The sequence below is a fragment of the Schistocerca nitens genome, chromosome 5 (genome assembly GCF_023898315.1).
Source record: "Schistocerca nitens isolate TAMUIC-IGC-003100 chromosome 5, iqSchNite1.1, whole genome shotgun sequence".
In the NCBI taxonomy this organism is placed as follows: Eukaryota; Metazoa; Arthropoda; class Insecta; order Orthoptera; family Acrididae; genus Schistocerca; species Schistocerca nitens.
The window spans coordinates 354056017-354083608 of NC_064618.1; the positions used below are offsets into that span (position 1 = coordinate 354056017).

At 43.1% G+C, this 27592-nt stretch overlaps 1 protein-coding gene across 1 annotated transcript in view; it reads left to right on the forward strand.

The window, feature by feature from the left end:
* The window catches only part of LOC126260946 (odorant receptor Or2-like), a 54667-nt gene extending 29948 nt beyond the window's left edge, over positions 1–24719 (forward strand). The window contains exon 5 of the mRNA XM_049958454.1: positions 24591–24719. Within this exon, the coding sequence (XP_049814411.1) occupies positions 24591–24647 (57 nt within the window). The 3' untranslated portion in view covers positions 24648–24719. The remainder of the gene's footprint in view (positions 1–24590) is intronic.
* Positions 24720–27592: the final 2873 nt, after the last annotated feature.

A 27592-nucleotide genomic window follows, 5' to 3' on the forward strand; every position in this document is an offset into this window, starting at 1 on the left:
GCTTAAATTTTGCTGAGGGGGGTTAGTATGATGTTACTGTTCTATACGAATATAGTTTTTATAAATTTGTTTAAATTTCTATAAATGTCTTTAAATTTATTTAAATTTATTGTCTACCTACAGCATTAGTTTCGTGTTACCACCTCAAGAGGCTGAGATTTGTTAGCTGTATTACATGCACTCATTCAGCTCTAGACACAAGTCTTTATTTAAACAATTAGAGCAACTACCACCATCGAGTGTGGCCATTATCCAGAATTGGGGCTTTTGGTGGGAAGATAGGCCAATTGGGCTACCTACTAGCCTAAGAAAATCGCGGGAAATAAAGGGCACTTGGGCTACCTCCACTAACCTAAGTCAACTCTTCCTAGGAACTGGACATAACTCTTTATTTAAACAAATAGATGCAGTACTACCATCAAGTGTGTTCGCCATCCTCTTGCAATTTCGAATTTTGATCTAAGAGCTTACTCCTGCAGCTGATGGGAGTTAGTATTGTGTCGCTAATTCAATTCCAATATAATTTGTATAAATTTTTTTGTTACCGCCACAAGAGGCTGCGATATCGATAGCTGTATTACATACACTAGACATGGGTCTTTATTTAAACAATTATGGGCAATCACGTGTGCTCACCATCACCTTCGAAAATGTTCAGCTGAGGGAGGGGGGAGGGTACAATGGTGTTTCCGTTCAATGTTGAAATTTATTATCTAAATCGTTAGTTTCGTGTTACCATCACAAGAGGGTGAGATATCGACAGCTGATCATATGAAGAGTAGGTGCTGCCTTGCACAAGAGGCACCTTGACCTACTTCACTGCTGCTACAGCACTTCGCGATATGTCACGTTGTCTTCCGGCTGCCTACGTGTCGCGGGTGACAGAGCACGAATCTAATAATAACGACAACTGACTGGCCTACTTTCAGACCCGCCGAAGTCCGCCGGACACAAAAATCCGCTTCTCTCTAAGAACACTCAGGTCCATCTGGGTCAGCCTTACGTGTGGCCGAAGCCTCACAAAGCTTTATATAGGTAAGAAAAGGGGTTCGCTAAGCTTCCAACTACCTAGTTTCAACTACTTTTCAAGGTCATCCAACCACTCACTTTCATATTTGCTGCATACATCGAGGAACGTATTTCTCCTAGTTTATTTATTACGCTGATACAAAACGCTCACCCTGCCGGCGGTTTGGAACGAAGGAAAATTGGTGTGAAAAATGAATCAGCCTGCTCTGTGTTGCTGGAGAGAGGGAGGAGTGTACTTTACTTTTTGGACAATTTATTTAGGTACCGATTCACCTAATTTATTTATTACGCTGATGCAAAACACTCAACCTAACGTGCTTGGAGTCCCTATATACAGTTTACACACCGCCAAAGTACTCCTTAATAATGCATTACAATGATGTGCAGAGACGTAAACATCTCGTAAATTACGAGGTCGCGCTGTGGCTAGGGCACTGAACTCGCATTCGGGAGGACGACGGTTCAATCCCGCGTCCAGCCATTGTGATTTATGTTTTTTTAGGTTAGTAGAGGTAGCCCAATTGACCTATCTTCCCACCAAAAGCCGCAATTTTGCATAACGGCCACACTTGATGGTGGTAGTTGCTCTAATTGTTTAAATAAAGACTAACGTCTAGAGCTGAATGAGTGCATGTAATACAGCTAACAAATCTCAGCCTCTTGAGGTGGTAACACGAAACTAACGCTGTAGGTAGATAATAAATTTAAACAAATTTAAACATATTTACAGACATTTAAAGAAATTTAATGAAATTTTAAGAAACTTAAATAAATTAATTAAAATTATATTCGAATAGAAAGTAAGCTCTTAGAGCAAAATTAATGCACATTTTCCAAGAGTTTGGCGAAGACAATTGATGGTGGTGCTGCATATAATTGTTTAATTAAAGTAATTCCCGCCAAAATTCGAAATTCATGCCGAAATTAGTAATTGTCGCCAATAGGGTGGGTTAGGAAGGGGTAGGGGCTGTTGCCCAGGTGCAGGCTGAGAAAGGAATGTGACGTCATCTGGTGGTGGGGGTGTGTGTGGTCAGGGGCTGGGGTGCGCGTGGTCGGGGCTGTGATGGTTCAAAATGGTTCAAATGGCTCTGAGCACTATGGTACTTAACATCTGAGGTCATCAGTCCCCTAGCCTTAGAACTACTTGAACCTAACTAACCTAAGGACATCACACACATCCATGTCCGAGGCAGAATTCGACCCTACGACCGTAGCGGCAGCGCGGTTCCGGACTGAAGCGCCTAGAACCGCTCGGCCACAGCGGCCGCCCTGTGATGGTTGGGGCGGGGAATGGTTAATTGGTAAATTTAATTAATTTGCACATCAATTTGATTACAAAATTCTGCTTGTGCCCCCAACTCCCTGCTATTTGTGTCATACCAAATACTGACAAAGAAGAAGCAGCTGCTCAACTCTTCGCATATCTGTTTTTCAGATATTAACAGCTGTAACAGCATTCATCTTTGAGTTGTATAAAATAATAGCAATTACACCTAAAATATTGTTTTCATACTGGTATAAAAACATCATAAAACAATTAACATTAATGTGTAAATATAATGCCTCGAGAAATTCTTACATGCTCCAGTAACTGACAGTAATTTGTTACAAGAAGTGTACATCTATGAAAGCAGCTCTACCTTCCGCTTTAATGTGTAAACAGCTGTACGGATCTGACGCGACTGCAATTCTCTTAAAACTCCGTCTAACGCCCTCTATTCAAAACAAGAATAAGATGAGATATAGACGGGTTGTCAGTATAAAACAATAAATACCCAACTTGAGCATTTAAAGAGACGAAATTACGGAAATGTATAATGGAAGAAATATGAAAACTGCCACCTATGAAGATTTTAATTGAATATTTAATGTAAATAATCAAAACTTACTGACTTACACTGGTTACACAAACCGCAGATGGTCCTTGGCCTCAGTGAGTCCAGCCCTGCACACCTTCCTGTCAGCTGCGTCTTCATCTCCCAGACCCAGTATCTGAATTTCTCCCATGGTGTGATTCTTCCATCTCGTTCTCGGCCGTTCTAGTCGTCTCCTTCCTTCGGGTTCTCCATCCATTACTGTCTTTATTACTGTAGTCGCCCCTCTCTTCATACGCACGTGTATATTACAAACATTTCAGACACTTGAAATAACATTATAGAATACAATCTTTCACGCCATTGGCTCATACAACTGAAAAAATACAAACATTTTACATCCAACAACAACAATCTATAATTAAAGAGATTGTACACTACAACAGGTCCCCTTTTACCAATGTAATGCTATATCATACTAGCATTTACGAAATAAATCGTGAGAGCCTGTCTCGCCCTGGGTAGATGGGAGACTGAAATTTCGTTAAATGATATCGCCACAACGAAAAAAAAAGGAAATGGTTGTCAAGAATCATTCTGTGGCGCCCTAGCCATCTCTTCCACCTGCCAGGCGGTTATCATTGTTACCAAATTGACAAGTTAATTAATTAAATTGATCATGAGACTCACTCTACATGGCGAGTAATTTTTTTTTTTTTCAGTAGTCAGATTACACTCACCAGGTAGGACAACTAGGAATCCACGGAGGGAACACAAAGTTCTTTTCGAGGAACACCATTGAGAAACGACATCTGAAGCTGACCACAGAGGGCTTCTACAGCCCACAACATACCTTTATCGTAAGGACCGCGCTATTAAAAACACGATCATAGTGACTATGTTACCATCACCCTGCATAAAAAGCGGTCTTGAGTCTACAGGCACAAATGAGTCACTGATAGCGTTACTCTTTCTGACAGAAATGCTGTCTGCGATTTGGAATCAAGTCTATCCATTGTGCCACATATTAGCGTTGGATCTTGTAGAGTCGTCTGTTAATGATTACAGCCACTGGTGAATCATATTCGTGCCACTCTCATATCTCGAAAAGAGTCAGGTTTTTTTAACCTATCTGCTAAGATCGCATACAGCAAACACTCCAACGCTGTTTTTTAGACAGTCCCTATGCATCTTGTGCACTGAGTCTTCACCGCGCTCTCCCTGCAAGCTTCGTCCACGTGATCTTCCCGATTTAAGTCAGACTTGAATGAAAGCTGGACATCGCTGTATCTAAGACCTTCTGCATCTCGTGGAGAAACAGGACGAGCTGAGTTAATGCAACAGCAGCGCGTTTCGTCCACTCACTGGAAAAGGGAACATGTGTACAATGTTTAAGGCCAGCGGCAAACGAAGCTTTCCTCTGCAACACCTGGTAGTAGAAAAGATAGTATAAGCAGTTATGGTGGTGTTTCTTGTTGCAAAAATTAGGATGATTCCACATCATACAGGGCTGGAGGAAGGACGAGGATTTTGCTACTACATTGCAACACATTTCCAAACTACATGCAGATACTGCAGTCCGAAGGAGATCTGCATCTCTCAGGGTGCATTCATGTCCATCACCTAAACATTCTCTTTCACCTCGGTATTTTGTACCAACCAACAGAGGAAACCTACGAGCACTAAAAACTGCACTAAAGTCATCAATTAAAGGACTTGATAAGATTTTACCACGTCCCTGTCTCCTGACATATCTGAAACAAATACAGTCTGCTTTCCAGGATTGACCATATGTGGCGATCCTATTAAATATACCAGTACTGGTTCGTTGGAGCAGGTGGCTCATGAGCGAGGTCGCTTCCACAGACCAGTGTAAAGTTTCATCACCTGTACTGTAGGAGGACCATATCCAACAGGCTATCAATCGCACGAGAGGGTTCCTGTATTGTTCCTTCATGCGCAGTTTAATATATTCTGTTTCCTTTTGTAACACATCCAATCAGTGTACACCGCCATGCACTTTGTTTTTCCTACCATAACTTAGAGATACATTTCAGCTGCCAACATTAACACATTCCGATTCTTTCCTCTCACAGAAAGCTGAACAAAGAAATATGTGAAGGGCATAGCAGCATATGGAAATAGGACACGTCTGTAGCAATTAGGAACGCTTCCAAACAACTGTATGAATTTGATGACCTCTATATTTAACTTCATGCTCCACAGCAACAAGTAGCATGTATCCGGTGTTCCGCCAAGGATCCCTCCATCTCAACGGACTGGTGTCCATCAGTCATTCTGCAGTAATCAACAGTGGATGGTTGGGATGGGAAAGACACTATTGATATGGGACAACGTATTGTAATACACACTGTACTTGATAGCGAGATCAATTTTTGCAATTTTACCTGGAAGTCGGAGAGAGCAATATCTACCACATTCTACAACTCGTGTAGAAACAGAGTGAGCTGAGTTAATGCTATAGGACCGTGTTTTGGCCACTCTCTGGAAATAGGAACATGTTGTTGTAGCTCCGCCAACTGTGTACGATGTGTGAGGTCAGCGGCAAACTAAGCCTGCTCCTGCAACATGACGTAGTATAAAAGACATTACGAACAGTTACAGTGGTGTTTCTTATCGACAAAATTAGGAAGACCCAACATCATACAGATACCACAGTCTAAAGCAGATCCACGTCCCTCAGGGTCCATTCACGTCTATCACCCAAACATCCTATCATCGATATTTTGTACCATCCAACTGACAAACATCACACTATAAAAGTTCCGCTAACTTCAACTGATAGATTTTTACCACATCTCTCTCTTCTGATACATCGAAAACAAATACCGTCTGAATGCCGGCATCAAGCATATGCAGCGATCCTATTAAATATACAGGTATTGATCCATTGGAGCAGGTGGCCAGTGATGGCCAGTGATAGACGTCTCTTGCACAAACTGGTTTAAAGTTTCATCGTCTGTACTCTAAGAGGACCATTTCCTACATATTATCAGTCGCAGGAGAGCTCTCCTGTTTCGTTGTTTGATACACCGCTTTTTCTGCTGAAACACACTTTGCACATTGCCATACTTTTTTTTTTTCACCACGACCTCGACGTCTGTTGTCAGGTTCTAAACTGACATTAACACTTTTTGGTCCATTGGCTCTCCCAGAAAACTAGACATCGCACAGTGTAAACCACGTTGGTGCTACTGATCTCACAACACACCCACACACTGGGTGATTGAAATGAAAGATAGTCACAACATAAGAAAACTGAAAGAGTTTTGAGGCATTGTGGAGCGTTTCCGAAGGTTATTGGCGACCTCTACGTTTAAATTCATCGTTCATAGTGACATGATAGCCGATGGCGCTGTGTTAGGTTTGATTAATTCCTCATATTGCCGCCATGCATGCGATTACTGTTTCGGTGTTAGCCATCCCCAGAAGGTGTTGCCCCCTCCAAATGGTTCAAACGGCTCTGAGCACTATGGGAATTAACATCTATGGTCATCAGTCCCCTAGAACTTAGAACTACTTAAACCTAACTAACCTAAGGACATCACACAACACCCAGTCATCACGAGGCAGAGAAAATCCCTGACCCCGCCGGGAATCGAACCCGGGCGCAGGAAGCGAGAACGTTGCCCCCTCCACCAAGACTCTTTCTCCATCCCAAACAAGCGATGTCAGTCAGTCATTATGTCGTAATCAACAGCGTATTAGTGGATGATTGGGATGGAAAAGACACCATGAATGTACTGCATTAACAAGCATCATAGTTGATAGTGCGGTCAATTTTAGCAATTTTATCATAATTTCGACACCGACAAATGACGTGGCAGCATGCTTACCAGTTTCTGTATATTCACTAAACAGCCCCTTCACTACTTTATGAGTACCATTACGAATGTAAATATATGACTGTGAGTACATTCATTCATTGTTAATTCTCGAACATATACACCAAAGTATACCAGACATATCTCTAGTACTTTGGTCATAGTGCATAATTTATGAGAGTTCTCTGTATGGATGGGAGTCACGGGGCATTCTCCCATTCTTAGAATAAAGTTAGAGACCGAAAGATCTCCTCGCATTGTCTTTGACCAACGCCCCCTGCAGCTGACCAGAAGTAGACCTCTACATTCCATATTTCGTGTAGGAATAGTGCGAACCACGTTGTAACTGCTGTTCTGCACCCATCCAAGAGCACAAGATTTCTTCAGATGCGCGAATGTTGAGGAGGTTAGCACCCCTTACATGTGTATAATAGATATAAATCTGTTTTTATGATGTAACAGACGGTTAAAAACAAGAAACTGGAGGTTTTTATGTATGATGGAGCTCCCGACAGATGGAGTTTGCAGCATTTTATGTAAATTAACTGTGCTATAAATTCCAAAGTATTGTTCTAGTTTCTGGGCTCATTACCAAGAAGGTATTGGTAAGAGATGACATAAACACATGCACTTCTAAGGCTACAAGTTTCTGCACTTAAGACTTGCTATAACGTTAGAGTTGGGGTTTTCAACTTATTAGTCATATGGAATGCAATGCTATTACTATCCAAATGTAAGAAATATATTACCAGCGCATGACATACACTCCTCTTTACAATATCGCTTTCCAAAGGTGTGTAGCCCCCACTATTGACATCCAGTCATAGTTCAGAAATTGTACTATGCTTTCATCAGTCCAATATAAAATGACCATTAGTAACGAGGAAAGCCTCCTACAAAGAGAGAAACAAACGCATAGCAGTGGTGTTTGACATGTGAAATTACACATCTTGACGCCATTAGCTCCATAAACAGGATATCTGTCAAGCAGATTTATACACGGGCATTGTAGTACCTCACAAACAGCTGTCGCTAAATTAGAATCACCATAGTTATGAAGCTGAAGACTCGATTGTATGCCCAAGATGCGGCAGGAGAATGAAGTACATCGTATAATCTTCGTTCGTCTATAGGAATGTGTCGAAACACGATGGAATCCTATGATGACCGAAAGGTCTGCTGTTAACGATCGCAGGTAGGCTGTGCTCCAAGTCACACAAAGAACACGCAGTTGTATGCGAGTCGCATGCAGGTTATGTTAAACAACCGTTGCATCCCGACAGAACAATGCAAAGAATGGTCAAATGACCTGCAGCAACATGTCCCTCTCTCTCTAGAATGCATCATCAGTCTACCATTAAATCCTACCTCGTTACAACTCCATCTCAACTGATCACTCCATCTACTGTCTGTCATCCTTTAACGCATATACAGGTAAGTTTAGAGCAAGATGGGAGTCTTTTTTCCAGGAAAGCATCAAAGACCTGAAACTTCCTGGCAGATTAAAACTGTGTGACGGACCGAGACTCGAACTCGGAATCGTTGCCTTTCGCAGGCAAGTGCTATACCATCGTAGGAGAGCTTCTGTAAATTTTGGCAGAAGTAAAGCGGTGAGGACGGGGCGTGAGTCGTGCTTGGGTAGCTCGGATGGTAGAGCACTTGCCTGCGAAAGGCAAAGGTCCCGCGTTCGAGTCTCGGTCCGTCACATAGTTTTAATCTGCCACGAAGTTTCATATCAGCGTACACTCCGCTGCAGAGTGAAAATCTCATTCATCAAAGACCTGCCATGGTGAACAAAACGGCTGCATTATCTTGAATTATAGATTGTTGTTGTAGAATGTAAAATGAGATGCGAATTGATCCTGCAGACGAACGTAAAAACTATAACGCTTTAGCTCATAAAACTAAAAGAAAATGGACATCGCCTATTTCCGTGGAAAGAAGATATTTATTATCATGGTGACTGTGTTTTCCTTTTTTAATAGTTGCTTTATTATGGGAGTGGCATTGATGTTACAGTTCAGTGCTTGGAACAGCGTGCTGGGAGTTCCATAAGAGGTCATGGCTGGCCACAGTCATTTATCATGGTTTTGTTCTGAGGGGTGCCCGCGTCGCACTCTGTTGTAATTCTGACCACCTGGCTGTATGCTCTCACCAGAGTGCACTGTACTGAAGACACTGCACTGTGATCCTGTGGTCGCCTTAGGCAGAAGGGGCATCCTGTTTTGCAAGCAGCCAGTTTTTGAAAAAGCCATCTGGAGCGTTCTCCGGGAGGGTGGGGTTATGCTATTAAATTTCCCAATGGTGTTCTCTAGACCGTCGCCTCGAGTCATGCCGCGTACTGTGGATGATAGCTGATAGCCTGGTGAGGCCCGCACCCGCTTAGGGGTGGCAGAAAAACAGCAAAGGGCGGCCAGCGGCCAGCACGTGCCGCATGGCGATCGGAGGAGCAGCTGGTCGTTTGAAAAAGTCTGTCCTCCCCGTAGGTGGATGGAAGGACAGAGGGACGGAGCAAGGGAGGGAAGAGAGCCTCTATTTTCGCCAGTTTGTGATTCTACATCGAGGAGAACACACGTTCAATTACCACCCCCTTTACAGTCTTTTAGGACGACAGTTTCCCCCAGTACATGTGCTGCATTATGACCCGTTCATTATGAGTGCTGGTTTTTTTACGATAATTTCGAAGTGTAATTAGAACTGTGATGCATTTTTCTCCATTAGTTATAGTACTGTGTATTGACCAGTTAGCTGGGGTGCGGGGCTGTTTATGAGTAGGCCATCTGTAGCGAACTCTGACGTCAAACAACGACCGATACTATACGCTTATAGGTAATACACTTTTCAAACTCCTCTCCATCCAACAGCATCTCATCAGGTGAACATATTTCCCGCCAAAAGTGCCTTTTTCCAACCAGCTTCTAGTTGTATGGTAGAGTTTTAGTGTGTCTGTCGCTAGTTTCGAGTGGTATTGCGAATATTTTTTTTTTTTCAGAAGAATAATACCAGTTGTATAGTATCGTTAATTTTTGAGCTGTATTGCGATTTTAGTCCATCACTGTTTAGCGCTATGCATATAGTTGTGTAATTAGGCCCAATTTTTATAACTAATTACGTAATTAGGACCGATCTTTACTTCATTTTCACGACCAAAATTAATAAAGTGCACTAACCTAACCTTCCTTTCCTGTATCTGGACAGTTTCCATATGATGGGGGGAGTACTTGGGCTTTCCATCCACTAGAATCATAGTTCGAGTACCGCCATTTTTAATTTCCTCTCAATTCCAAGCGCCTCTGGTGATATAATTGCGATAGGAAGCTGCACTTGGGCATTCCGTCCAGGAGGACCAGGGTTTGAGTTGGCTACCAGCAATTTCAATTTCCTGCAGAATCCTGGGTGGAGGTTGGGGTGGGTCGTCAGCTCAGCCCCGGGACCAAGGAATTCCTGCCAAAATTCGAAATTCCTACCAATAGGGTAGGTTGGGGGAGGGGGCTGGGGCCCATGAGCAGGCTGAGAAAAACGTGACGTCATCTGCGGTGGGTGGGCGTGGTCGGGGGGTCTGGGATGGTCGGGGGGGGGGGTGATTAATTGATCAATTTAATTAATTTGCATATCAATTTGATATCAAAATTGTGCTCATGCCCCAACTACCTACTAGTGACACAAATTGATTATTCGTCGGCCCCATTGCTTACTTTATGTAATTTGGGTTATGTAATGCATATGATGTGTCTATAAATTTTGAAACATCCCCTTAGAAAAATTATAAATGACTGTGCTTAAACTGACACACAAAATTTTTTGCGCAACGCAATCTGACTTTCAACAATCCCTACAAAAGAATGGCCCTGACTGACAATAATGTATACCTTTCATGAATCACTTACCTCACAAAAATCTTCGTTACTCGAACTACTGCAACACCGCGATCGCCAATACTGCCAGCTAAATAAAAGATTCTAACTACTGAAGGTACTAACTACTGATAGCCATACTTAGCAAATGGTTCAAATGGTTCAAATGGCTCTGAGCACTATGGGACTTAACATCTATGGTCATCAGTCCCCTAGAACTTAGAACTACTTAAACCTAACTAACCTAAGGACAGCACACAACACCCAGCCATCACGAGGCAGAGAAAAGTCCCCTAGAACTTAGAACTACTTAAACCTAACTAACCTAAGGACAGCACACAACACCCAGCCATCACGAGGCAGAGAAAATCCCTGACCCCGCCGGGAATCGAACCCGGGAACCCGGGCGTGGGAAGCGAGAACGCTACCGCACGACCACGAGTTGCGGGCAACTTAGCAAATGAAAGATTTTGATAGCGAACAAACAATGTATTTACCTCAATAGTGTTCAAAAGTCATAATATATATATCAGTTCATGACATCCAGTCTTACAAATTTACTCTTTCTGGCGGACACACGTCCAGATCATCCGCTCTTAAAATTCTGCCATCTCTCTCCCCACATCCAACACTGCTGGCGGCTCACCTCCAACTGCGCATCGCTATGCGCCGTTCACAACCAACTGCCCAACACTACAATAGCGAATATGACAACAATGCCAACCAGCCACAGACTGCACACAGCACAGCCAGGGATTTTCATACAGAGCGCTAGGTGACGTTACCAACATAAAAACCTAAACAGCCTACTTACTATTTTCCTCATTTTCTTTCATTTTGATACTCTGAGATACATTTATCTTGCTTTTGCCCCTTCTGTTCAACCCAAAATTTGGCGTACCTTGTACCAAAGTTTCACGTCTTTTATTTATTTTGAGGTAGTCATTTTGTTAGCTATTACTTCCTAAGTGATTGTAGTTTGAGTTTCTTCTGTTTCTTAAGATGTCGTGTTATGGTCAGATGTTCTGTCTGTTTTGTCTTTCACCTTCTTCTTATAGCATCTTTTTCATTTGCTGAATATTTTCTCGCAATGAATGCCGTTTGGTATCTCTAAGGTTCCTCAGAACTTCTTGTTTGTAACATTTTCCTCTTTTTCTTATCCGGGAATATCAAAGTAGTCTTAGGAGCACAAAATTTCTGATATTGGAATTCGTCAGGACGTGATTGGAGGGAACATTAGTATGTAAATGTTCGGGGTTGCTCACCACATATTACGAAACTTCTATTCTCTTCAAGTATTACACTGACTGTTTATGCTTGTCTAATAGTACGGAGTTTCCTTGTGCAGCCATATATCAGGTACCTGATGTTACATAGAAGTTTATCGCTTTTGACCTCGAATTCTGTCTGATGTTGTTTCATTATATTTCCAATAATTACATTACATACTTCACATGGTTAAAACCTCATTTTTAAACTGTAATGTAACAATATTAAGAAGTTTATTTACTATATTCTCGTAAGTAGGCGTATTTTCCAATTAAAATACAAGATCGTCGTCATGTTGTTGTGCTGATTAAAGCAAAATCTTCATCTACGGGGCGAAGTATTTCGTAAATTATATGAATGTATGGTGTCAGTTCTTCTGGGAATGTTTGAAAGAACAGATATCACACGAAATCCGCAGCTGTGAACATTGTGTAAATTGTAGGTGGAGGGAGGAGAAAGGAATGGAACCATGTCAGATGCATCGGGACGGTGTATGCGGCGCCGAGTGAAAATGTGTGCCGGACCATGGTTTGTATCATCCATGGTGTCCTGGTCACTAGGCAGTTGTGTTAACCACTGCGCCACCCGGACACGCGGGCATCGCAGTTGTGCGGACCATCTGGACACGCCTATCAGTCGACCCTCACTCCCACCAAGCGCCATCTATCTGCAGTCTCCGTCCAGGTCCTCCACGCTCGCTTCTCTGAGATTCCCACAGGAAGTCAGACGTTATTGTGCATCCACACTGAAGGAGTTGGATTCATTGTCCATCGACGTGAAACAATTATATGAATGCGTGGTGTCAGTTCTTTCGGGTAGGCCGCGTTCGGTGGGAATGTGGCTCGACCTAGAGGTGTGCCGATATACTCTGCGCGGTTGCAATACACAGTGTCCAGATGGCGCATTGGTTAACGCAGCTCCCTAGTGAGCAGGAGATTCCAAATTCGAAGTCCGGCGGGGTATGTATTTTCACTCGTTGCCGCTGATTCCACAAAGTTCCGATGTAGCCGACATCAATAGTCCCTTTCCTATCATTTTTTCCCCTTCCATCTTCAAATTACGTAATATTTCGCAAATCTAATCTTCAGAAATCTCACCGGATCCGTTTCGTTACATTTTGTACTTGCTTCACCATGTAGCCATTCCTGTTTCTATTCAGTATCACAAGTGTGCACTGTAAACAACGTGCAGTCTCTTTACCATATTCAACAATGATAAATGTAAGACATCGTGAGGAAATAATGACTAGAAGGAAAACTTCAATGAACATCAGATTGGGAGCTATGAAATTGGGCAAAATAGCGAATTATCACGCTGTTGCAAGGGTCTACGGGTTGCACGCGGCTGTGCAGTACGTTAACACGCGCTCGCCAGCCGACCTGCCTGGAATGCTGACGATTCGCTTGGTCAGTAGACGCGCGTCCGGCCGCACTGCGACGGGGAGTAGGCGACTGGCCGCCGTCCGCAGCGGGCAGTATCAAGTAGTAATGCGTCTCTTTACTTAGTTTCCCGTGGAGCCTTTCGATACGACCGCAATTAGCCAGTGTTGGGATGTCAGACACAGTGATGATGGCTGCGCGTAGCGTGCGTGTTTTATAATCCGCCTCTGTTAATAAAACTGTTTAAACTTACTTCTCGTGTTCGCGTATTGCTGTACCTCAAGGACGCACTGCTTACAAATCCTGACAAAATATTCGTGTAATCGTCATCCGGGGCAACAACACAGACTAACCTGCTTATACTGTATTATTTTAGAGACGATTTATTTCCATTTTTACTTTTTGGTGCCATATGTTTACTCTTCGCTTATTCTTATAGAAATTCAAATATTATTGTGTGGCAACTTTAAAATCAGCATAGTTAATTGGACGTCTGTGTAATGGGGATGTAATGACTTTGCTGTATATTATAAATCTCACAGTCTTGTTAATGAAGGAAAATTAGGAAAAAATTCGTTGAGCGGCAAATTTTTATACAGTGGTAGAGACGAGTGTAACTAATAAAATACAAAAATTCTTGATCGGCGGGGTGTGAGCGAGTGGTGGGGTTGGTGGTGGGGTGGGGTGGGGAGCGGTGTCTCAACGTCACTTTCTTACGTGTTAATTGAATAATCCGAAAACCGCGGCTTCTAGCGAAAATGTTTCCCAGTACAAAGTTCAACTATACTAAAATTCGGACGAAAAGGTCGTATCATTTTTTCTCTATGACTAGCAATTTCCACGTTGCAGGGGATAGGAAACAATAGATAGTTAAAATAGTGTTTTAATGGCATAAAGTTAATGTAAGTTGTTCAATAACAAATAACAAAGTAGAAATATTAAATGTTTGGTTCAAATGGCTCTGAGCACTATAGGACTCATCATTGGAGGTCATCAGTGCCCTAGAACTTAGAACTAATTAAACCTAACTAACCTAAGGACATCACATACATCCATGCCCGAGGCAGGATTAGAACCTGCAACTGTAGTGGTCGCACGGTTCCAGCCTGTAGCGCCTTGAACCACTCGGCCACACCGGCCGGTTTAAATGCTTTTACCACATGTAATTGCAGTAGAAACATACGACAGTACAAATTTTTTTTTGGGAATGTGACAGGTTGGAAAGATGGTGTTGGAAGGTAGAAGCACGAGGTAATGTATGTCGCCAGATTGTGGTCATTCAAAAATGGCTCTGAGCACTACGGGACTTAACATCTATGGTCATCAGTCCCCTAGAACTTAGAACTACTTAAACCTAACTAACCTAAGGACAGCACACAACACCCAGCCATCACGAGGCAGAGAAAATCCCTGACCCCGCCGGGAATCGAACCCGGGAACCCGGGCGTGGGAAGCGAGAACGCTACCGCACGACCACGAGATGCGGGCTGTGGTCATTCACTTCACCCCTTCACAGCTCAGTAGCCGGCCGAAGTGGCCGTGCGGTTAACGGCGCTGCAGTCTGGAACCGCAAGACCGCTACGGTCGCAGGTTCGAATCCTGCCTCGGGCATGGATATTTGTGATGTCCTTAGGTTAGTTAGGTTTAACTAGTTCTAAGTTCTAGGGGACTAATGACCTCAGCAGTTGAGTCCCATAGTGCTCAGAGCCATTTGAACCATTTGAACAGCTCAGTAAAATGAAGAGCGAACAGGCAATTCCTCATTCTTTCTACCGCACTACGTCACACATAGCAGCTATAGGACGTTTCACAAAGTTATACCGGCCCTTACGCTTGCCTTATGAATCAGTGGTGATGCAGTGAGCAGAGATGCCTGGGGTGGTTGTTTTTCACAAGGTGAGTTAACAGTGCATTTAATACAGATATATATTACAGTAGCACTAACACGTGAAATCTCTGCGCACTATTCTACAGCGTTAGATGGGAAATGCATCCTTAGTCATTCGCTGTAGCGTTCTTGTGGGAAAGGCAGCTTCCGCCAACACGAGTGCAGCTCGCTTTCCAGTTTGCAGCCAGACTATACTTACTCAGCGTACCGTATCCTGTTCTCTTATGTGAGTAGACGAACTAATTTCACTGAGCTTGTGTTTATCATAATCGGGCTACTTTCAGTGGAGCTACTTTCAGTGCTAAAAGGAACTCGCTAAACTTGGGTTACACGATAAATCAGTCTAATCTAAAAGCAGTAAATTCAACTAAATACCTACGTATTACAATTACGAACAACTTAAATTGGAAGGAACAGATAGAAAATGTTGTGGGGAAGGCTAACCAAAGACTGCGTTTTATCGGCAGGACACGTAGAAAATGTAACAGGCCTACTAAGGAGACTGCCTACACTCAGCTTGTCCGTCCTTTTTTAGAATACTGCTGCGTGGTGTGGGATCTTTACCAGATAGGACTGACGGAGTATATCGAAAAAATTCAAAGAAAGGTGGCACGTTTTGTATTATCGCGAAATGTGGGAGAGAGTGTCACAGAAATGATACAGGATTTGGGCTGGAAATCATTAAAAGAAAGACGTTTTTCGTTGCGACGGAATCTTCTCACGAAATTCCAATCACCAACTTTCTCCTCCGAACGCGAAAATATTTTAGTAACGATCACCACGATAAAATAAGGGAAATCAGAGCTCATACGGAAAGATATAGGTGTTCATTCTTTCCGCGTGCTATACGAGATTGGAATAATAGAGAATTGTGAAGGTTGTTCGATATGAACCCTCTGCCAGGCACTAAAATGTGGTTTGCGGAGTATCCATGTAGATGTAGATGTAGATGTATTAACTGAGTATTTATTTGTAGTTGTTAAAAGTGCTATTACGTAAAAAGCTCAATAGCTGGAGCTATCTACTGTCTATCACACAGAAGAGCCTACCCAAATGTAACATACTGTTCTATTTATTCGACAATGTCATTTCATTGTCTTCGCTATCAATGTCTGGAATACTTTTCGCTGCTTGAGGGTATCAAATGCATGAAACCCAGCCTCAGCTCTTCCAGAATCGGAAGAGACCCACAGGCTTACGTTGGCTCCATCTGTAACACAGGTAGATCACATCAGTGTTATGGAACTTCAGATATTTCAACACAAGTCAAACAGGTTACTCTTCTAAATTTAGACATTGCCAGTCCTATTCCATCAGAAATACTGGCATACACCTGCCAAAATATTACTGTGGACGTGTGGCATGTGTCTCAACTCGGTGCAGTCCGGTCTATAAGTAACGGTAATTCCTGAATCGGGAGGATTAATGCAGTCTACCGGTAACAATTAATGGTAAGCAAACTGCACTTTCTGGCCATTCATTAAATCATCACCAAGCGACTACACTATGGTTAAATGGCTTTACAATATGCTTTCAACTACCGACAACAGCAAGATGTCACACTTACCAATCCAATTCCTTTCCAACCAACATTATATAGGTCACTGACAACATCACAATCACAAATTAAGTATTTCTCAGACATAGCTTATAGGAACTTACATTACATAAATACTCATTTAACAACTGCAAATAAGTACACAATAGACTGAAAAAAATTCTACTAAATAAACAGGAGCTCAGAGAAGTTATTTTGTCTCATAAGAGAAATGGACATGAAATGCTGTGGAGGAAGCCGCTTTTCCCGGAGGAAGGCTACATCTGCCATAAAGGTTAATTACGATTAAGAATCAATTTCCCCTATAGCACTGTGGCACTGTGCGCATAGATTTACGTAGAATCTTTCCGGAGGCTTTTCTTACCTTTTTATTATTAGCAACTTGTATCGGTATTTAAAGTAGTGTTAACAGACTTCGTAAAAAATAAACATCTCCCCATTGTCGTGTCTACATACCGCTTCGCCTGTGGTTCATAAGGAAAGCTCTGGAATGGTCGGTATAACTGTGAAATTCCCTGTACATGCTTTTTATGGCGTTGTGCTGAAGACAGATTGGGGAATTGCCTGCTCACTCTTCATATTGCAGACCTATGAAAGATGGAAGTGCATGACCATAATCCGCTGAACTACCATTCCTCACGTCTCAAACCTCCACCCGCGTTTTTCCACCCTGTTTAACCCATAGAACACAATTTATCCCTTAATACGGTTCTACTACACTGAGACGTGGTACACATATTTGTTCTTCACCCACTTCATTTAACAATAAACTTCAATTTTATACCGATGGAACACAATTTTTTATACTCTACGAGTCCTACATCCCCTGCGAAACGGAATCTATTAGTTCTAGATGAAAGATAAATACGACCTTTTTTTGTAGGACATTTAACGCATTTTACGTTTGTACAACGAAGTATTCGCTAGAACCTCCCGTTTTCGAAATATTCAAGAAAAACATTAAAAAATGACCTTTACATGACTCAATAATCACTACTACCCCCCCGCCCCAACCACCCAGACACATACGAGTCAAGACTTTTAGTATGTTGCTCGTGACCTCCCCCTTACCACCTCAACCAACATTGCACAAAAATTTGTGACTACATGAATTTCTTCCCCCAGACGTCATTTTGTGTTTTTCACCAACTCAGCTATTATCTACAAGTGAAAACTGCTCTAAATGTGCATATATTCAGCAGACAGACTATCAGGGCAGTCCCGCACTGCCAGATTTATATTTATTAGCATATATCGCTATACAGCTACACAAATGAGGCCTGTGATATCAACTCTGTATTATTCTCTGTCTCGGAATCGTTTCAACACTTATATGCCTCTTACTGGTATGACAGCTGCTGTATTCTGTTGCTACTGCATCTGCGTGTGAGTGCGGCGAGTGCAGTGTCGCCTTGCGTGTGTACTTAAATCAACGGACTGTATCAGCGCGAGCCGGCCACCAGAGGCCGCCTTAGCAAGTTTGCACGCGGCACGGTCTCCACGGTCTGCACCGCGCCGCCTACCACCGACTCACGCCTATGTATGCGTGGAGCAGCGCTGACTTTCACCCTCACTATGTTCTTTTAGGTTGTACCGCTCGCATCAGTTCTGTGTGTCGCTTATGTTGCACTTTCTGTATGATTTTCTTGTCTTGATACGTGTGGCTTATTTCCGTTATTGTTCAGAGATTTGCAAATAAAGCCATAAGGTGTTAGTTGGATCGGTTTCATGTATTACTTCGTTACTACACCAAATACAACAAATTAGACGTTTCTGATAAGAAAGCTCTTTGACGTACTTCGATTTGCATCTATAGCAGCAACAGCTGTTAACCATCGCTGTTGTTGTTGTTGTTGTTGTTGTTGTTGTTGTCTGCAGTCCTGAGACTGGTTTGATGCAGCTCTCCATGCTACCCTATCCTGTGCAAGTTTCTTCATCTCCCAGTATTTACTGCAACCTACATCCTTCTGAATCTGCTTAGTGTATTCATCTCTTGGTCTCCCTCTACGATTTTTACCCTCCACGCTGCCCTCCAATGCTAAATTTGTGATCCCTTGATGCCTCAGAACATGTCCTACCAACCGGTCCCTTATTCTTGTCAAGGTGTGCCGCAAACTCCTATTCTCCCCAATTCTATTCAATACCTTCGCATTAGTTATGTGATCTACCCATCTAATCTTCAGCATTCTTCTGTAGCACCACATTTCGAAAGCTTCTATTCTCTTCTTGTCCAAACTATTTATCGTCCATGTTTCACTCCATAGAAATACTTTCAGAAACGACTTTCTGACACTTAAATCTATACTCAACAAATTTCTCTTCTTCAGAAACGCTTTCCTTGCCATTGCCAGTCTACATTTTATATCCACTCTACTTCGACCATCATCAGTTATGTTGCTCCCCAAATAGCAAAACTCCTTTACTACTTTAAGTGTCTCATTTCCTAATCGGTCCGCCCCCGGTAGCTGAATGGTCAGCGTGGCAGACTGTCAATCCTAAGGGCCCGGGTTCGATTCCCGGCTGGGTTGGAGATTTTCTCCGCTCAGGGACTGGGTGTTGTGTTGTCCTAATCATTATCATTTCATCCCCATCGACGCGCAGGTCGCCGAAGTGGCGTCAACTTGAAAGACCTGCACCAGGCGAACGGTCTATCTGACGGGAGGCCCTAGCCACACGACATTTCATTTCCTAATCTAATTCCCTCAGCATCACCCGACTTAATTCGACTACATTCCATTATCCTTGTTTTGCTTTTGTTGATGTTCATCTTATATCCTCGTTTCAAGACACTGTCCATTCCGTTCAACTGCTCTTCCAAGTCCTTTGCTGTCTCTGACAGAATTAAAATGTCATCGCTATTACCAATAAATAAATACGAGGTGTGACAATAAAGTAATGAGACTGGTGTGAAAAAAATGTTGCTTATCGTTTTAGTCAAGTTTAGTGTTGTCTCCTTCAAAGTAGTACCCTTCAGATTGCACACACTTTTTCCAGTGCTCCTGCCATTTATGGTAACATTTCTGGAACTCATCATCTGTAATATCCTCCAAGACCCTCGTCACAACTTTTTGAACATCTTGTGTTGTTTGAACATGGTGCCCCTTGACCGCCGTTTTGACTCTTGGAAATAGAAAAAAAGTCGCACGGTGCGATATCTGGCGAAAAGGTGGCTGTGTTAGTACTGAAATTTATTTTGAGGTTAAAAATTGCTATATTGACAGAGCAGTATGGGATGGCGCATCATCGTGATGAAGAATCCAATTATCAGCAATGTTGGCACGGACACAAAGAACTCTTTTACGAAGTCTTTCTAAAATTTCTTTGTAGTAATATTGGTTAACTGTTTGTCCAGGAGGCACCTGCTCTTTATGAACAATTCCCTTGGAATCAAAGAAGTACACAAGCATGCATTTCACTTTTGACTTTGACATGCGAGCTTTTTTGGTCTGGGTGATCCCTTTGAGCACTATTGCGAGCTTTGGCGTTTTGTCTCTGAATTGTACTGAAAAAAACAACTTTCATCACCAGTTATAACACGGCTCAAAAATTCTGCATTGATTTCCGTTTGATCTAACAGATCGGCTGCCACATTTTTCCGTGTTTCTCGCTGTTGTGGTGTGAGATTTTTGGGGACCATTTTTGCACAAGTCTTTCTCATACCAAGATCTTCAGTTATATTAGACGAACCGTTTCTCTATTGATGTTCAGTTCTTCTGCAATCATTTTCACGGTTAGTCTTCGATCAGATCTTATGAGTTCACGCACCCTGGACAAGTTGACATCCGTCAGTGATGTTGATGGTCGTCCACTGTGGTCTTCATCTTCAACATTCGTTCTGCCTTCACTAAACATTTTATGCCAATGAAAAACTTGAGCTCTTGGCATAACCTCCTCTCCAAAAGCCTTCTGAAGCTTACCGTAAGTTGTCGTCGCGTTTTCACCCAACTTAGCGCAAAAAGAAATGGCATACTGTTGCGCAATATTACGTGGTTCCATTTCTGTGACGAGAGACACAAACATGTGTTAACTTATTACAGCACAACTCACAACTGAGCAGTTGCATCGATGTGCTGCTTGGACTAGAAGCAGTTTATAGACCAAGGTCAAAGATATTGTGCCTACGCAAGCCTGCAGGGTTGCCACATCTTGCAAAGAAAATCAGTCTCATTACTTTATTGTCGCACCTCGTATGTAAAAAAAGGCAAATGAGTGTAAATTTAAGTTCAACTTTTAGTCCAAATGTAAACGAATGGCATTATAAAATGTATAATCAAAACTGGAAATATTCATCACAAGGCAGTTACATGCGATCCTTCTTTAACAAAATAAGCTTATTTTTATGTCTGTCGATCGCTGTTCTTTTATTTTAAAAAATCTGATAAAAAACATCCGGACACCTATTAGAGGGCATTAATATCGGGTGTGTCCACTCTTTGCCTTTATGTTGGCTTTCAGTGAGGCATCTGAATGTCTGTTGAAAAACGGCAGCCCATTCTTCCTCAAAAGCCGAAACCATAGAATGTAGTGACGTGAGATGCTAGAGTCTGGAGCGAAGTCGAAGGTCTAACTCATTCCGAAGGTATTCCACTGGCTTCAGATTTGGCACTCTGTGCAGCCCTGTCCAGTTCAGTAATGTTATTGTGTACAAACTACGGACTCACAGACAGTGCTCTATGTGACGCAGCATTGTCATGTTGATACAGTCGTCAACCTCAATATGTTCACATGCCATAAGCGGTATATGATGCCATGAAATATGGCCATTTCCTTACGCATTAGTGTTCTCTTGGGTGAAATAAGGGGCCCTCATCCTAACCATGACAAACCATCTTATACCATAGTACACCCTTCATTGTACTTCACTCATGGCACTACACACCATGGCAAATAACGTCTTCAGACATTCATCAAACCGAAACCCCTCAATAAGCTGTACTTCACCACGTCAAATCCCTCCGTTTCCATTCAGGCACTATCCAGTGGCGTCACTCTTACACCACAACACGCGTCACTCAGCGTAGACTACAGAAACTTATGACTCATGAGAAGCCGGCCGAAGTGGCCGTGCGGTTAAAGGCGCTGCAGTCTGGAACCGCAAGTCCGCTACGGTCGCAGGTTCGAATCCTGCCTCGGGCATGGATGTTTGTGATGTCCTTAGGTTAGTTAGGTTTAACTAGTTCTAAGTTCTAGGGGACTAATGACCTCAGCAGTTGAGTCCCATAGTGCTCAGAGCCATTTGAACCATTTTTTGACTCATGAGAAGCAGCTCGACCAGTGTACCACATTTCTTTTTAATACCTGCGCAGCTTCATTGTGCTATCTGCACTGCCGGACTCTGGAACTCAGACTGGTTGCTTCCATTGATTTCATGCGACTCTTTACAACCACCCTCCGCAAAACTCAACTAGCCCTTTTCATGTGTATTTGAGGTTTGCCTCCTCCTTTAGCTGTTGTTATTCTTTCGCGACCCCCCTTCAAAAATCACACTAACAATAGTCGACCTGAGGTCCTTTAGAAGGGTTTTAACGTCCATGATGCGGTTACTACCCACGCGACATCCAATGAATACACTTGCCTTCGTAAGCCACTGAATTCTCCTGATCGTTCCAATCTGCTGTTACTGCTTCTCTCTTGACAGGACGATACTCCCCGCCTCCATTTATACTGGCGGGTCCACCTCTCGTGACATTTAGTAGTCAATTTCGCATCACGTAGGGGAGTCCAAATACGAGGGTTGGAACTTAAATAGTGGCAACTGTTTATTCACAACCGTTGCAAAAGAGTTACATGTTTGCACCTGCTACTGTGCTTCAAAGTAGTCACTAGCGTTGTGTAGAACCCGTTTCCAGCGATGAGGAAGGCGCAGTATACCGTTAGCAGAGCCCGTTCTGTTGATGGTGCGAATGGAGCGGTCTACTGCCTGTCGAATCTCTGGAACAGTTCTGAATCGAAAGCTACGAAGTGGTTCCTTCATCTTCAGAATCAAATCAAAGTCACAAGGACTTAATTCTGGGGAGTATGGTGAATGCTCAGTATTTCCCAGTCCCATCGACCGAACAGAGCAGCCACAGACTGCGCTGTAATCGCCCGCGCATTGTCGTGCAAAATAATGGGTGGGTTGCGCAGAAAGTGTCGCCACTTCTTCCGCAGAGCTGGTCGCAGGTGATGCTCCAAAAACGAACAGTAATACTGTGCATTGACGGTCTGCCGTGGAGGAACGTATTGCCTTAGGATAACACCATCACAGTCGGACACGAATAACTTTAGACTGCTCCATTCGCACCATCGACAGAACAGGCTCTGCTAACGGTATACTACGCCCTTCCACAACGCTGGCAACGGGTTCTACACAACGCTGGTGACTACTTTGAAGGACAGTAACAGGTGCAAACATGTAACTCTTTTGTATCGGTTGTGAATAAATAGTTGCCACTATTTAAGTTCCATCCCTCGTACTTTTGATATATACTGAAGTGCGTGACAGTCCCAGTCTGTATTGGTGACATGCGCAGTTCGCTGTATACACCAGATATACACTGAAGAGACAAAGGAACTGGTACACCCGGCCGGTGTGGCCGAGCGGTTCTAGGCGCTTCAGTCTGAAACCGCGCGACCTCTACCGTCGCAGGTTCGAATCCTGCCTTGGGCATGGGTGTGTGTGATATCTTTAGGTTAGTTAGGTCTAAGTAGTTCTAAGTTCTAGGGAACTGATGACCTCAGAACTTAAGTCCCATAGTGCTCAGAGCCATTTGAACTGGTACACTCGCCTAATATCGTGTAGCGCCCCCGCGAGGACGGAGGAGTACCGCAACACGACGTGGCATGGACTCGACTAATATCTGAAGTAGCGTAGGAGGGAAATGACACCATGAGTCCTGAAGGCCTGTCCATAAATCCATAAGAGTACGAGGGGGTAGAGATCTATTCTGACCAGTACGTTGTAAGGCATCTCAGATATGCTTACTACTGTTCATGTCTGGGGAGTTTGGTAACTAATGGAAGTGTTTAAACTCAGAAGAGTGTTCCTGGAGATACTCTGTAGCAATGCTGGAATTGCCCAAGTCCGTCGGAATGCACAGTGGACATGAACGGATGCGGGTGATCAGACATGAAGCTTACGTGCGTGGCACGTGTCAGAGTCATATCTAGACGTATCAGCCGTCCCACATCACCCCAACTGAACACGCCCTCATTATAGAGCCTGCGCCAGCTTGAACAGTCCCAAGGATTCATGAGGTCGTCTCCATACCCGCACACGTCCATCCGCCCGATGCAATTTGAAACGAGATTCGTTCGACTAGGCAACATGTTTCCGGTCATCAAACAGTCTAATGTCGCAGTTGACGGGCCCACGCGCGGCGTAAAGCTTTGTGTCGTGCAACCATCAAGGGTAAACGTGTGGGCCTTCGGTTCCGAAAGCCCATATCGATGTTTCGTTAAATGGTTCACACGCTGACACTTGTTGACGGTCCCAGAATTTAAATCTGCGGCAATTTGCGGAAGGGTTGCACTTTTGTCAAGTTGAAAGACTCTCTTCAGTCGTCGTCGGTCCCGTTCTTGGAGGATCTTTTTCCGGCCGCAGCGATGTCGGAGATTTGCTGTTTTACCGTATTCCTGATATTCACGGGACACTCGTGAAATGGTCGTACGGGAAAACCTCACTTCATCGCTCCCTCGGAGATACTGTGTCCCATCGCTCGTGCGCCGACTATAACACCACGTTCAAACTCACTTAAAACCTGATAACCTGCCATTGTAGCAGCAGTAACCGATCTAACAACTGCGCCAGATACTTGATGTTTTATATAGGCATAGCCGACTGCAGCGCCGTATTCTGCCTGTTTACATATCTCTTTATTTGAATACGCAAGCCTATACCAGTTTCTTTGGCGCTTCGGTGTATATTTCTACTGTATGGTTACAGATGCGCCTTGGTTTGACTGAATTGTTGCAGCTGCTGAATGCGGGCTACTCCTACTACGCGGTGCTGAAGAACTTCGCCGGCCGCTGACGTCTCGACAGTAGAAAATCTCCACCGCAGAACACACGCTGCTTGCCACCAGCAATAGAGCATCATAAATACATGGAATACACGTAGCTTATCATACATCAACACTAAGCAGTTTGATGCTCCCTTGTTGGTCACTGAAACCTGACGCCATACTATTACATCACTGTTCTTAGTGAACCCATTGCACAATCGTACTTGACACTGTAATAAAGGTTGTGATGTCACTTATTCAGTACTGAACTAAAATAAATAAAAATCATTTCATGTAAAGTTTCACTTATTCTTTAATTATGAGGAAGCAAGACTAGGGCTTAACATCCCGTCGACGGTAATATAATTAGAAACGAAGCACAAGCTCACATCAGAGACGGATGAGGAAGTAATACGACCTTGGCGTTTCGAAGATGCAATCTCGGCATTTGCCTTTAGGGAGACAACGGTAAATCTGAACTAGGAGGCCGTCTAGACTTGTATCTTTATTTAAAGTTAATATGTCTGTGAATACATTAAGGCACGAAAATCAGCTCAGTTATCATAAAAATACTGGTACGAAATGGGCTTGGATGTTTATAGTTATATTCGATTTTCACCAATACAACAAGTTGGACACACCTCAGCAGCCGCGCGCATTAGCACGCCGTATCTGGAACTCGAGGCGACGTGGCGACTCCAGATCGATTCCGGATGGACGTTGCAATACTTTCAAAAAACCTTATAAAGTCCAAAGTTCTCAAGGCAAAGTTACTAAATTAGTCACAGTTCTTAAGGAGTGTTATATGGATACACACATCCGTTTTCCTGCTTATTGAAGTTGTCAGTTTTTAATTATAAACGACTGAAATTTTTTCAACAAGGTGAGTACAAATGTTCTGTCTGGAAAAATCTGTCAGAACGAAATTAATCTATTTTTGCCCAAAGTTTGAAGTACCTTATTACATATATCTCTTGAACCGAATATTGGTATCTTCTTTTGTGGAAAAAGTACCAAATCTTAATGCTTTTCTCTTACATAAATGCCTTAATGTTTTTCTAAATGAAAATTCCTTCCACAGAATGTTTCACTATAGTACTCATTAATTGCGTGGCACACTTAAGCGCTTTAATGTCAGTGATTTGTGAGAAAAAGGTACATAAAATTGCGAAAATATAAGTTACGGGAAACCTGAATCAAGGATTTGACAGTGTTTGTATTAGGCCTTACCTTGTCCTCAAGCAGTCTTTTCTTTGCTTGTCCTCTTAGATTAATTTGTCTTTCCAATTGAGTAACAATAATGTTGGCTGCATCAGTCCTCCTGTTACCGAATTCCTTCAATATCGACAGTGTGGAAGCTCCTGGACTAAATCCTACCCTCTGTAGAGTCCGTAGAGTGCCAAAATTTGCACAGTTAAAAACTAAACAACCATCATACGCTGCAACTTCATCAGCAGTTGTGAAAACAAATGTTGTCTTTGGGCATAAGTGTCTGATCAGAAAGTTGTAACTTTCATTAGGATTTTTAATTTTTCTATGCACTCAACTTAGTAGAAGTTCTGGGTTTGCTAAGCACCAAAATATTCCGCACATTGTACTCCAAAAAACTGGAAGAAAACACCGCAGAAATAAATAACGTGAGGAAACACAGAACGAAACAGAGGCGTGGCCCCGTGCATGCCTTTGTTAATTATCATGTTTATCACACCTAGAAGTGGAATTGGAATGTAATATTCATGAATTTAAATTTCAGTATCACGTAGTAAATGAAGAAACAATAACAAATCTTTCGCAATTTTGCTCGCTTTCCCGCACGTCACCGCTTAACGATGAGAGTGTGCCGGCCTGCCTGAATGTGGTTTCAGGGGCTCATATCTAGGCCTCGCCTCTATTGTACGATTTACAAACATTTAGAAAACGTACACTTTCACATAGCATAACACTAGACACAAACAAGTGCGTGTGGAAGGGGCTTGTTGATGGGCGGCAGGGGGAGGGGAGGCGGGTAGAAACTCGTGGTGACGAAAGAGCATCGGGCTACCCTCTACCAGTAATATTGCCAAATCCATGAAATAATATGTCGACCCCGTGAAGACGGGGGATAAAGGCCAAGAACAGAACGAATAATTCAACAAAGACACGTAAATTTTAGGAATTCTGCTCTGTTTGTTATATGCCTTTAAAAAGTTATCATTCCATTACAATGAAACGCCACCGTAATTCTTCCGTAAAGACTAAATGACGTGACTCACTAGTTACCATATTAGGTTCGTATTCTGAGGGAGCTGATTTTAACATATACGTCCAGCCATACTGACTGCTGTTTTCAGTGCTCTCCTCAAGCTACTCCGAGCAAATGGAGGGATGGATCGCTTACCAAGAATTTGGTCGACTCAGTCTTACCCAATAAGGGCAACGCTAAACCCGGAAAAAATATAAGTACGGCATGTACGGCACATATGCACCTACATTCACTATGCGATCAAAAGTATCTAGACACCTAGGTGAAAATGACTTACAAGTTCGTGGCACCCTCCATGGGTAATTCTGGAATTCAATATGGTGGCCCACCCTTAGCCTTGATGACAGCTTCCACTCGCGCAGGCATGCGTTCAGTCAGGTGCTGGAAGGTTTCCTGAGGAATCGTTGCCCATTCTTCACGGAGTGCTGCACTGAGGAGAGGTATCGATGTCGTTCGGTGAGGCCTGGCACGAAGTCTGCGTTCCAAAACATCCCAAAGGTGTCAGGGTTCAAGTCAGGACTCTGTGCAGGCCAGTCCACTACAGGGATGTTATTGTCCGGTAACCACTCCGCCACAGGCCGTGCATTATGAACAGGTGTTCGATCGTGTTGAAAGATGCAATGACATCCCCGAATAGCTCTTCAGCAACGGGAAGCAAGAAGGTGCTTCAAACATCAATGAAGGCTTGTGCTGTGATAGTACCATGCAAAACAACAAGGGGTGCCCCCTCCA